Source organism: Sturnira hondurensis, unplaced genomic scaffold (assembly GCF_014824575.4).
Source record: "Sturnira hondurensis isolate 20B ecotype Veracruz unplaced genomic scaffold, ASM1482457v3 Scaffold0009178, whole genome shotgun sequence".
In the NCBI taxonomy this organism is placed as follows: Eukaryota; Metazoa; Chordata; class Mammalia; order Chiroptera; family Phyllostomidae; genus Sturnira; species Sturnira hondurensis.
This window is the reverse complement of record NW_028081809.1, coordinates 3,358,200-3,372,148: the sequence shown is the minus strand read 5'-3', so window position 1 is coordinate 3,372,148 and position 13,949 is coordinate 3,358,200. Positions and strand designations below refer to the sequence as shown.

The 13,949-nt window shown below is 33.5% G+C and overlaps 1 protein-coding gene across 3 annotated transcripts in view; it reads right to left on the bottom strand.

The window, feature by feature from the left end:
- MGAT4A (alpha-1,3-mannosyl-glycoprotein 4-beta-N-acetylglucosaminyltransferase A) overlaps positions 1 to 13,949 on the bottom strand; it is a 131,511-nt gene that overhangs the window by 22,170 nt on the left and 95,392 nt on the right. For all 3 annotated transcript variants that reach the window (XR_005068001.1, XM_037056804.1, XM_037056805.1), the window contains exons 6-10: positions 12,725 to 12,771; positions 10,907 to 11,020; positions 9,136 to 9,211; positions 3,972 to 4,086; positions 2,333 to 2,463 (exon numbers count right to left, since the gene is read on the bottom strand). Coding sequence is in view for 2 of the 3 variants with exons in the window: in XM_037056804.1 (XP_036912699.1) it covers positions 2,333 to 2,463; positions 3,972 to 4,086; positions 9,136 to 9,211; positions 10,907 to 11,020; positions 12,725 to 12,771 (483 nt within the window). In the remaining variant the exon portion in view is untranslated. The remainder of the gene's footprint in view (positions 1 to 2,332; positions 2,464 to 3,971; positions 4,087 to 9,135; positions 9,212 to 10,906; positions 11,021 to 12,724; positions 12,772 to 13,949) is intronic.

Here is a 13,949-nt window from a genome sequence, read left to right as displayed (position 1 = left end):
AGTGAGGGACAAATACCCTATGATCTCACCTTTAACTAGAATATAATAAACAACAAAAAAAAGCAAACAAAATATAGCCAGAGACATTGAAATTAAGAACAATTTAATGATAACCAGAGGGGAGGTGGAGGGGACAATGGGGGAAAGGTTTTCAGGAACTACTATAAAGGACACATGGGAAAAACCAAGGGGGAGGGTGAAAGCAAGGGAGGGAGGTGGCTTTGGTTGGGGTTGGGGGAAAATGCAGACAACTGTAATTAAACAACAATAAAATAATTTTTAAAAAAACATTTCCACTTAGAAAGACCTCCAATAATTTACTGGGTGTTAAAAGGCCTGATTTTGGGGGGACACACTGTCTTCACACATCTGTTATAGACACAAAAAATTCTGTCATAAACCACATTATGACCAAGAGGTCCAAATCATAACACCTAGTATATTTCAATAATCACCAACCTTTCTATATTGACTGGCTTATGAAATTTAAATAATAGGTTAGCATTATTACTAACAATAGGAGTGAAATAGTATATTTTATTCACACGAGTTCAACTACTCAAATGGAAGGAGAGGGAGAGGAAAGGAGAAGAACAAAGGTAGGAAGAGAAGAAAAGGACAAATGGGGGCTGAGACTGAGTCAACCACTCCATAGGCAATGGACACATGTGGGCCTATGTCACAGCCCGTTGACAGACCTGTGGAGAAATGTGTGAAAGCTCTGAAGCGTTCCCCAGATCACTGTCAGAGAGACTGCTGCAGATGCCAGAAAGTACAGTAAGAGGAAAAAGTTCCCTTGACAGCCTAATGGAGGCAACTGAAGAATTACAGACCATAGAAAAATGTGGCCTAAGAGTAAAAGAATAAATAGAACTGGACAAAGGGTTGTGTACTAAAATTTACCAGTGATTTTAAAATTTACAGTGATTTTCATTGTTTTAAATTTTTTATTATCAGAGATTTTAACTCCAAGAGCTCATTTTAGAACCTAACCATGTATTGGATTAAACTGCATAGGACCATTTCAATGCAAATATATTTTAGGAGTGTAAAGATGACATTCTTTGTGTCCTATAAATAAAAATTCTTGTAATTTACAAAGCAAACACAGGTATGATTTTCATCATAAAAATGAGTTGTTCAAATCAATTTATACATTAAATTTAAATGCTAGAAAGTAGATATTCTTCTATTTCACTATATTTGACAATATTCACTATATTTCAGTATATTTCTTTTCTCTAAGAAACTGGTTATTAAAAAAAAAGTAGAGGAAAGATGAATGCAATGATACTTTACAGATACCAGAAGATAGTGTCCTAAAAGCTAATTGGAAGGTAGGATAATAGAACTATTCTAGGGAGTATAAGATCAAATTAAGTTGAACGTGTATTAGAATAACTATTAACTCAACCCTATATATAATGACATATGCTTAAATTAACATTTACTTGTTATTACATGTCAAAATTTATTCATTTTTAAGAATGTATCAAGGAACATGTATAAAGGACACATGAACAAAGCCAAAAGGGGTTAGGATCGAGGGTGGGAGGTGGGGATGGGTGGGGCAGAGGGAATGGAGGGGGAGAGAGACAACTGCACTTGAACAACAATAAAAATAAATAAATAAATAAATAAATTCATTAGGTCGAATATTTGTTAGATTGAAGATTGAATAAAAATATTATTTTATTTGTGCTTATACCAAATAAAATAAAATGTGATTTTTTTTCAGAGGTGTAATTCAAACTGGGCAAGAAAACTCTAATTTTTGCATTAAGATTTATAAGAAAGTAACTTGATATTTGAATAATCAAAGCAAAAATCATCATTCACTCACCACCACCATCCCATAGGTCAGTGTATACGAACACTGGTTTCTTCCAAGTAATAAACTAAAAGGTATTTTTTTGATTTGCCATTGCTTTATAAAATATTACTTCTCTGTTACTGCTTATTTCCAGATGGATAGGGGTCTGATATTGTCCCCAATGTATTTGAAAAAAGAAAACTGACAGAGAATATGAAGAAAATTGAAATAACAATATACACAGGACAGACATGATCAACACCGACAGTCAATAGTAATGAAATAGCAGAGCCTATTTAAAGAAAGGTGGGCTTTACCGATTTATCAGATTTTCAGACTGCTACTTAAAGTACCTCTACTATAGAAACTTTGTCAGTTCAAGAAAGAAGGCAAGCACTTGAAATGTTAAGTGTGGAAACTCCTATTTCACTATTCAATTACAAAATCTAGCTCTGTAAAAGTCACTTTCACAAAATATAGAAAAGAAGCTTCTTCCACCTTCATAAGAAATTAACTTACTGCATCTTTTTCAGGGTTGCAGACTTTCACCCAGAGAATATGGTCTAAGAGCCAATCAATGGGCTTCTCCTTATAGAACATAAATATGAATTCCACAATCAGACTAAGGTCCGGTGCTTGAAACATTTTGCCTGAAAAGATATTCCAGTCAATAGATGTAATAAAGTAACCAAGCATCAATTTGGCTTAAGTGAAACCTATACAACAAATAAATCAAAGCTTGTGCTTTCAACTATAAATCATTATGCATAATGTCCCCTCTTGTCTTATCAAAAACAACATACTTGCTTTAGCTAAACACTGTACTGTCATCTGGGTATAAATGGAAGTACTGAATTCCTGATTTTCTCTATTACAAAAGCTGTATGACATACAGATTTTTTGTAATATATACAGGAGGTCTGTGATACAGATTTTGTAATATATACAAGTTAGAGATTTTTCCGTCATGTCTTATTAAGATTGTCCTCCTTAAAGTAAAAGATGTTTAGGTAAAACAAATTTTAAACAAGGACCCCTAATTCTGTATTCACTTAAACCTTCACAAGTGAAGATGTTTTCTGACTCTTTTTTAAAATATTTTATTTACTTATCTTTAGAGAGGAAGAGAAGGAGAGAGGGAGAGAAATATCAATATATGGTTGCCTCTCATGCGTCCCCTTCTGGGAACTGGCCTGCAACCCAGGCATGTGCCCTGACTGGGATTCGAACAGTGATCGTGTGGTTCGCAGGCCCGAGCTCATTCCACTGAGCTACACCAGCCAGGGCATGACTCTTAAATTAAGTTTGAGATACATGATCAACAAGATCAAAGGCCCAGTCCCTGATAAAGTTTTAGAGTATTATTATCCTCTGGGTGTTTTTTAAAATCTGTATATTTCCTTCAATTCTTCATCTTCCAACATATTTTCTTAAGTTGTATAATTTAGGAGTATCAGTGAAAAAAGCCCTTTAAAACAAGCACCCTGAATAGTCAATAAAAGAAACAAATGAATACAAATTAATCACTGAACAGGAACTTCATATACTACATCAAATACCAGAAATTTATATTAGAAAACTGTTTGGCATTCTAAAAAATAAAATCTTGCGAAAGCAGTGGGCTATAGCAGAAGTATCTGAGAAGAAGTCAGACACTTCACCAGGACCATGGCTGGCTTTACACGTGGACATATGGAGCCAATTGGCTGCCTTGGAGAACTCTAAAGTAAATATTACAATCTTAGAAATCTCCAAATATTATTTTGGATAGACTTTCATCATTTACCTAAGCTAAATTTCCTAAAAAACAATGCATTTCCCGAGAGTAAATACTACTTTATTTTATTTTATTAAAGATTTTATTTATTTATCTCTAGAGAGAGGGGCAGGGAGGGAGGAAGAGATGGAGAAACACTGATGTGAAAGAGAAGCATCAATAAGTTGCCTCTTGTATATGCCCTGACTGGACCTACAATCCAGTCATGTGCCCTGATTGGGAATTGAACTGGTGACATTTTGCCTTGCAGAACGATGCCCAACCACTGGACCACAACAGTCAAGGTGAAAATAAACACAATTTTAATGTGTAGAAAATAAAATCCAATATCCCAAAAGACAGTTATTTCTGAAAAATAGATAAATCCAACATTTTTCTTACCAATGAAGCCCAGCTGGGAGAATTCTAGTATCATCCATTCCTCAGAAGAAAGTTGAAGAGCAAAATTTTTTATAGTATTAAAGTAATTCTGTTTGGCAATAATATCATCTTCAAGCTAAAGAAAATTGAACAATCACATTAATAAGTCAGAAACAGAGGAAAAATTTAGATACAAGAACCTTCTTTATTATGAAAAAAATGAACTACCCTTTATCATGAAAACAAGTAAGCAATGGTCAAAAATAATAAAAATACAAAACTAAATTTTATTAAAATAAAATAGAAGATGCACAAAGCAACTAAACCACTCCTTTTCCATGTGAAATATTTGGTCTTTTTATAAAAGTGCCTAACATCAACATGATTTCACACTACCTTTTTTCTTTTTAAAGGAAATTTTTGTAGGCCTTTATTTGTCTGTTTATTTATTTATTGCTTTTTACATGATACACATACCAAGTCAAAGAGAAAGTCAAAAAAAGGTAGTAACTTCCCTTCTCTGCCCCCTACCTTGCTAGTTGAGGTAACTGATGTTAAAAGTTGGATGTGCATCCATTCAACACCTTCTGTACGGACTTATACTGCAGAGACTCGTACATACTTAACATTTCCATTTACTTCTATGTTTTTATTAAAAGGGGGAATCATATTGTGAATGTTTTTTCTTCATATATCATGAATTATCTTTCCAGGTTAATAAATACATCCTTTTAAATAAAGTCATAATATTCCATGCTACAGATATGCAACAATTTATTCAAGTTGGTGTGCTCATAGGCAGACATTCAGCTTCTCATTTTTGGCCTGTGCAAATAATGCTGTGTTAATATGCTTATACTTACATATTTTCATTTCTGTAGTATAGATTTCTAAAAGTTCCTTTTTATGTTTTAGAAAATACCTTCAAAACTCTTAAGAAGACATAGCAATTCACAGAGTACCAGGTAACCAGCCACATATGTTCTGCCAGCACCACGTATTATCAGTGCTTGGAATTTTTGCCAGTTCAGTGGGGACGTGGGAGAGATCAGCAATCATGAATGTATGCAAAGACTTCCTCCACAGAATCAATCTCCTTTAGTATCATTTTAAAGTCACAAAATAATTTTAATGTCCTAAGAAAACTTTTCCTTTTCTTAATTTCACATTATCATTTCTAGTTACCTGCTAAGTAATTTTTACTTATTTTAGCAGATAATGTTTTCATGTATTTAAATCCTGTAAGATTTCTTCTATCTGGGAAGAAATAGTAGTAGCATTTGAAAATATGTGATAATAACTCACCAAATATTTATTGAGCTTTTATTACATTCTAGACACTGAACTAAACCCTGGGAATATATCACTGGCATACAAAGGTATCTACAATATGCTAAGTAACAGCAAAATAGGCTATCAAACAGTATGTACAGTATAATCCTGCTCTTGTAAAAAGGGTCATATTAAGTGATTTTATACGTAAGTCATAAACTGTAAAAAACAATACCTGACACAGGGTAGCATGCAATGAATGCTAGTTCATAGCTGCTGCTGTTGTAATACTGACCCCTGCTGTTACATACTGACCCTGTTTAGGGGAAGTTTTCTTTATCATCTTCTTTCTAAACTCCATCTTTTAATTTCCTAAGTATTTAGTTTTCCTACACTCCATGAAAAAGCTTTAAAGTTCCATTAATTCTCGCCTTGGAAAGAAATTTAAAGCAAATTTTAAAAGATAAGTAATTTACTTGTAAATTCTCTCTATAAATTTCTTTTTCAAAAAATATGTACGTATTTAATAAAATCTGTCTTCCGTCTTTTCAGTAAAGGCACCAATAATGTTATAATCAACAACTTCACATAATTTGTATTCTATTAAGAGGGATGATCTAAAGGATTAAAAAAAATGTAGCCCTGGCTGGTGTAGCTCAGTGGATTGGGCGCGGGCCTGCGAACCACAGGATTGGGGTTTGATTCTCAGTCAGGGCACATGCCTGGGTTGCAGGCCAGTTCCCAGCGGGGAACGCATGGGAGGCAACCATACATTGATGTTTCTCTCCCTCTCTCCTTCCCTTCCCCTCTAAAGATAAATAAATAAAATCTTAAAAAAATAAAATAAAATAAAATGTAACTGCATTCAAGTACACAAAATTTAAATATAGTTTGAGCAAAAATGTAATTTAAACATTAAAAAATTAAAATTATTTGAAAAATTTATTGTACAATATTTTCAGAAAAGTTATTTTCTTCTAAATATTAAATTTAGCTATTAAATTTAAAAAGCAAAATACAAATAATGTTCAATTTTTAAAACAAAATCACTTACCTGATTAAAATTTTAATTTTAATTTAATTAAAAGCTAATCTTTTAATTTGTAGAAAATATATTGTTTTATTAGCTATTCTTGTCAAAAAATCATTATTGCATACATATATTCAGATCCTCAAATTTAAGAGTAAATGAATTGTTTCATATTGCAAAGTATTCTTCAGTTCTTAACTATAGTGTAAATATTTATATAGTGGCCCTAGAACAGCAAGGTTTAACTACAGTAATATTTGGGATATGTTAAAATATATGTCTTTTGGTATATTTTATTGATTATGCTATTATAGTTGTCCCAATTTTATCTCTCCCCTTTATCCCCATCTACCCTGTACCACCCTACTCTCCTGCATTCCCCACCTTTACTTCATGTCCATGGGTTGTACATATAAGGTCTTTGGCTTCCCCATTCTCCCTACTCCACCACCACTGATAACCCTTTTTGTGATCTCCATTTCTGTGACTCTGCTCCTGTTCTAGTTGTTTCCTTAGGTTTATTTTGTTTTTGTTTCTAGGTTCAGTTGTTGATAGTTGTGTTTGTTATCATTTTACTGTTCAAATTTTTGATCTTTTCTTTTTTTCAATATTTATTTCTTTTTAGAGAGAGGGGATGGGAAGGAGAAAGAGTGGGAGAGGAACATCAATGTGTGGTCACCTCTCATGCATCCCCCACTGGGGACCTGGCCTGCAACCCAGGCATGTGCCCTGACTGGGAATCGAACCGGTAACCCTTTGCTTCACAGGCCCGCACTCAGTTTACTGAACACGAGCCAGGGCTGATCTTCTTCATTTTCTTAGATAAGTCCCTTTAACATTTCATATAATAAGGACTTGGTGATGAATTCCTTTAACTTCTCTTTATCTGGGAAGCATTTTATCTGCCCTTCCATTCTAAATGACAGCTTTGCTGGATAGAGTAATCTTGGATGTAGGTACTTGTCATTCATGACTTGGAATACTTTTTCCAGCCCCTTCTTGCCTGCAAGTTTTCTTTTGAGAAATCAGCTGATAGTATTATGAGCACTCCTTTGTAGATAACTGTCTCCTTTCCCCTTCTGTTTTTAAGATTCTCTCATCTTTAATCTTGGGTGACTTAATTATAATGTATCTTGGTGTGTTTCTTCTTGGATCCAATTTCTTTGGGACTCTGAGTGTCCTAGACTTGCCTGTCTAGTTCCTTCGCCATACTGGGGAAGTTCTACTTCACTATGTTTTCAATTTCTTGCTCTTCCTCTTCTCTTTCCAGCACCTCTATGATTTGGATATTGGAATGTTTAAAGTTGTCCCAGGGGTTTCTCAGCCACTCCTCATTTTTTAGAATTCTTGTTTCTTTACTCTGTTTGGCTGGATGTTGATATCTTCCTTTTCTTCCAAACTGTTGATTTGAGTCCCAGTTTCCTTCCATTCACTGTTGGTTCCCTATAGATTTTTCTTTATTTTACTTCCTTCATTTTGTGACCTAACTCAGTCATTTCTGTGAGCATCCTCATTACCAGTGTTCTGAAGTTTGCTTCTGATAGGCTGTCTATCTCCTCGTCACTTAGTTCTTTTTCTGGAGTTTTGATCTGTTCTTTCATTTGGGCATTATTTCTTTGTCTCGGTGCACCTAACTGGATCAATGTTTCTTTATTTCCTTCCATGCAGTTTGATTTTCTGACAGTTCTGACTGTTTTTGTTTTTAAATTGTTATCCTTCTTTTGGTTGTGCAAGGAAGTGAAGCATTTCTACCTATGCCTTCATCTTGGCCAGAACTCCAGATTCACCAAAATAAATATTTTGAAATGACTATTTTTGAAATTAAAAATTAAGACTTCTCTAAGGTATTTAAAGGAAATGTACTCTCTAAACTTAGGATATTGGTTTTTATATGCTTAACTGTTGTATACTGTCATATACAATGTTAAATTCTGACCCTAGGGTCATTTACATCTCCATTTCTGTGAACCAAGGCAGGGTTCACGCACATGTGAATGAAGCTGGCCCAAGTAAAATGTCAAGGGAGACAAAGTCTGACCTCAATAAGTCTACCTTCCCATGTGATGACAAGCTTTTTCCTTCTTTCCTCCCCTCCCAGAACCCTCCCAACTTCTCTCAACTCCTTGGAGCCAGCCATTTCCTTTTTGATTCAGAGACCCACAACCTCTTCTTGACATTTTCATCAAAACATCCTCCTAGGTAAGGATCTAGGAACTTTTTATACTGAAAAATAAATAACCAGCAGGCTTTGTGTGCTATTCCTCTTGGGAGTGTTTACATTTCAACAAGGGATGAAGGCCTTTGGTGAAAAAAACAAAATTCCAATAGGAAAATTTAAGTTTAAGTCATTGAGGAAAATGAGACTTGAAAGAAATAAGAGTTTTCTAGATTATTGAGATGTTGTCTACCTGGCTGACTCAAAACTCTTACCCCTACAGATTTATTCTTTTAGCCATGCTGCTAAATTAAATGTCAGTTTTATTATCTTCAGTATAAATGTAATTGTCCTGTAGCATACAAAGAAACTATACTAGTAAGACCACTAATAAAATTACTAGGAAATCCTTCTTTAAAAATTTTCCAAAGGAGGCCGAAGAGAGAAGATGGAGGGCTGGGAGAAAAGGAAGGAGATGAGAGATCTGTCCACTGTCACACCAGTAAGGGAGAGTAGTGTTTGCATTAAAGTAAAGAACAGAACCTCAAAGTCTACATTTTCACTGACAATGACAGACCCTTCTGCTCTCTGATATATGTATTGTTATAACCTTATAGATCTCAAGAGGGTTTATGCTTTCAACACATTCTGCTTTAGTGAAAGTATACCCTTGATGTTACTTTTTCTTTAAACATGTGAAAAACATTAAAGGAAAAAACCATACTTACCTGGATGTAATATATGCCCTTTTCCTGAGCATACATCATTAAAAAACAGTAATCTAGGTTTTGCTTTGTTCTCCATCTAAAAGAAAAATTTTCAAAAATAAGTTAGGAATTGGACTCAAATTAAGCAAAATAGGATTAAAAGTATTGTATTTTATAATGTTATGATATAACATAATATTCTATAGTATATTCCTATATTACAGACATGGTATGTATATGATATATTCTATACACATGATGTATACACAATATATCTATATGTCTATATATAGATAAAGACATATAGATATGTGTGTATTTCTATATATCTATAGACATAGAGATATATAGAAATACACACACAATGTATCCACTTAGGAGAGCATGAAAGAGAATTCACTTTTTTCTAATGAAGCCTTTATCAAAACGTATATCCCAAAACACTAATTCTCAACATACTCGGACAAAAAAAGGAGTCTACTATCAAGGAAGCTTCAGAAGCACAGATATTCCCCCTCTGGAGATAAATTAATACGTATTTAGAGGCACTGAAACATCCCGCAGTAAACACACTTATTGAAAAAAATCTGCAATTCAGTATTTTCCAAACTTCCTTGGCCCTTTTTTTTCTTAACATCTTAATGTCTCTGGGGACTTGTGCTCCATAAATTACACTTTGAGGATCACTGTTCTGGTGGCTAGGACTGTGCTTCAAATAGGTAGAAATTAATAAATATGTACTGAATGCTTAAAAAACCCAAAACATCTATTATTAACTATAATTTATAATATTAAGTCCTTTCAGTGAATCCTGGTGGCCTACAGAAACTGACTAATGTTAGATAAGAAAAGTAGTTCTAAAAACCAAGTGAAAAAAACCCAGTAAAATAAAAGCTTTGAATCATAGTAAGCAAACTTTCCAGAATATATGAAACTACCTAGAATTTGTTACCAAATGCAACCCTAAATATTTTTAAAATAAAATTATATTTACTGAGAGACAATTAACCAATTATGTGGACATATCTGTCTTTGGGACAAATTAACAACTAAAGAAGTACAATAAATCTCTTCCCCTAATACCATTTTCTTTCTTTTCTCTAGTTACATAAAACTCAAAACTAATGCCAATATCTTAGATTACTTTGTTTTTAATAACACAATGAAAATTAAGTCCTTCGGTTTTAGAGCTCTAAAGACAAATTCAACTGATTAATTATTATGACATAATTTTGTAGAATGGTATTACTGTTTTTGTCACTTTTATTGAGTCAGTTCTCATTTCTATTGCAGACAGACATTACATTTCTATATGGACAAATTTCTGAATTATAGATAATATACTCTTTTTAAAAAGTCATAACATCAGAGCAGCAGTTACAAAAATTATGAAGTTTACCAAATTCAACCTCTCATCAGAATTTGAGAAATTCTAATAAAATACCCAAGAATTCATTAGCTCTCACTAATTGCCTCAACCCTACAATGTATGAAGCTTTGACAAATAAGAACTGCATTAATCAAACATTATATTCACAAGGATGGGGGTTCTAAAAACACAGGCTTGCCCTGGCTGGTGTAGCTCAGTGGATTGAGTGCGGGCCTGTGAACTGAAAGGTTGCCAGTTCAATTCCCATTCAGGGCACATGCCTGGGTTGTAGGCCAGTTTCTGGCAGGGGACACACCAGAGGCAACCATACATTGATATTTCTCTCCCTCTCTCCTTCCCTTCCCCTCTAAAGAGAAATAAATAAAATCTTAAAAAAATAAAAAAATAAAAACACAGGCTCACCTTACTCTTTCTTTGGAGTCTCCAAATGTCTCCTTTAAGTTTGTTAAGTCAGGATAATAGCTTTCAGGAGGTGATATTATTTCCACCAAACCAGAACTGATTTCTTTAGAAAATCTATCATGAGAAAGGTTAGCTGAGTTACTTAAACTCTGTGAGATTTTATTTACCTTAATGTTCAATTCACTGTGTTAACATAAAACACATCAGGAAGGTGTGTTATGGTCACAATGTGTTCAGTGAAGTAGTTCACGACTGAGTTGCCAGAAAACACAATTTTTTCCAATACCACAATGATATATTTTTTAAATAATGCTTTTAAAAAGGTGTAAAATGCCACTATCCTTAAAGCAGCATGGAAATCTAGGCCAACTGCAGATATTACTTTCCTAAAAAGTTTAAAAATTTTAACAAATCAAATCAAGGTATCACAGAAAATAGGAATTGAAGAATAACAAACTAGTAAGTGTGTGTATATGTATTACATACATATATTTATGCAAGAATCAAAGCACTTCAATTTTCAGGAAGGTTTTGCTGCAGGTTATACACTGTGCCATTCTAAACGAGTGTTTCTCAACTGAGACACATCTTGTCACCTGGCCAATGTCTAGAGACATGTGGCCACCAAAACTATGGATAGTACTGACATGTAGGACAGTCCTCACAACAAAGAATTATCTGGCCCAAAATGTTAACAGTGCCAAGGTTGAGAAACTCTGTTCTGAAGTTTTTAAAATCAGTCTTACTCAACTATAATTTCATTCTCATTTGCCTTTTTATCTCATTTTTGCAAATCTCCACAAATGCTTGTGCAATTTACCTGCCTTCGCACACATGTTCTTAGTCCTTAATTGAACTTTTTTTTTCTGGGCATGGTTTTCCTACACATTGATGAAGAAAGGAATCAACAGAATCACTTCATTGCCCCACAGGGGCCCAAGGCAAGGGGACTAATAATTATTGCCCTGGTCCTACATTAAGGAGTCTATACTAAGCTGTGCTAATATGAAGGCTGCCAAGAAATTGAGGACTTTAGGAAAAAATCTAACAAATGCACAGTTTAATCCTGAACTATACTTATACATACACGTATACATATGGATTTACATTTTTTAAAATCTCTGGTTTTAGCATTTTGAAAGAAAAAGAGAGAGCCACATCATTTTAAATCTAGAGTTGGCAAATAATTATTTCTTCCCTTTCACCTTTTAAATAGAAGATAGGTTTTGGGGAACAAAAAGGATATACAATTCAATAAAGAAACTATATCAAAATGGAATTTGTAATGTTTCTATCAAAAACACCAAGGCAGTATTTTAAAAATCAATGACACCTGAAATTTACTAAACTTTCCATCTGTTACCTGTGATGTTCCCTGCTGCCAGTAAACTGTTACTCAACCTTTGCAAAACAGATCAGATTTAGATAGTTTAGCAATGAGGTTTGAAACTGCTACATGACAATCTGCCTTGACAGCAGAAAAATATTTGCTTGGCAAACAGAGGGTTAAAGATTTAAGTAATCTCATATGACTCTCTCTACATTCACTGTCTTCCAGATAAAGACTGTTATTTGATAACGACATTACATAAACATAACATTCAAATCTTTTCTATAATGAAATACACCAATTTATATCATCAGATAACTGGACAGATATATACCTACTTTATGATAGTGTCAAAGACCAATTATAGGTGGTCCAATGAACACTGAACTCCAGAGAAATGAACTACAAAAGAAGGCATTATCTTTTAGCAGAAAGCGAAGAAATAATAGTAACAATTATTTTCACTTCCATAATTAAGAAGAACTTACTCTTTCTCCAGGTTGGCTATAACACCGTGTACATAATCAATATCTGTCTGGGAAAGAAAAAAAAATTGTACCTACATTCATTGTTTTTATATTTTTATTTAACTTTTAATACTGAACTCAAAATTAAATAAATGAATAAAACATTCACTGAAAACATTACATTAAATTTTCAGATAGCTTATGGGATGTGCCTTTCTGTAGTCTACCTTAGTGCACCACTATGTATCACTGAGTACTCACTAGTACAATAAGCAGACAACTAAGTTTTAATTATTTTAAATTGTCAATGTTCAACTCAAAAGAAAAAAATTGAGCACAGAAACGGTTTCTTCTTCTGAAATATCCAAACTATAAGTAATGAGTAAGTAACAGCTGTGGCATTTATAGGCAAAGATTTGTCCACCTGGACATCATAAAACCTAGCTTCGAGATTTGTCTCTGTAGCTACTGGCCTGTATAAAGTAAGCCACTTCTCTGAGCTTCAGTTTCCTATCCATCAAAAAAGTGGAAGGGAAAATACCTCAGAGACTATGGCCATAAGTGATACAAATGTAACAAAAAGCTTAGCTATTATTCTGTATTTTTATTATCAGGTTGATAATGAAAACCCAAGTCAGGAGCACTTTAAGCATAATTAGAAATAAAATGTATTAGACTTGTGTACTTTCAAATTATATTCAAGTGCAGAGCTAATACTCCTATCAATTTTAAAATTAAGTGGCAGCTTATATTAAAATAGTAAACTGTTAAAAGAATTCAATGACACATCAAGTCTGGTCTATGTTAACAGACCACCAAAATACTTAAAACTTTACAAAAAACAAAAATAAAACAACCCTAAAAATCACAAAACTTTTGCATTATAAAATGTTTCATAAGAGGTTTTCTGCAAAGGTATTTTAACTTTAATTTCTGTAAGTTGAAAATAATTCCTATTTTTATTGTTAAATTTATAGACTTAGAAGTGAGACATCTTATTAAGACCACATCCTTCAAACTCCGAAGAACTATGGGGCTACAACTAGAACACAGCCCACAACTCTCTGTACTTCCCCTACGTAAACATAAACTTTTTCAATAAATTATTACCCAGGTACATGTTTAACCAGTGAGTATCTTACTACTTGTTAGGTTATAATTTTGGACAACATGATCAAGCGTGGTTTATATAAACTATAGTAAGTTTAGGAACAACCTGAACTTCAATTTAATAAGTATTTACTGA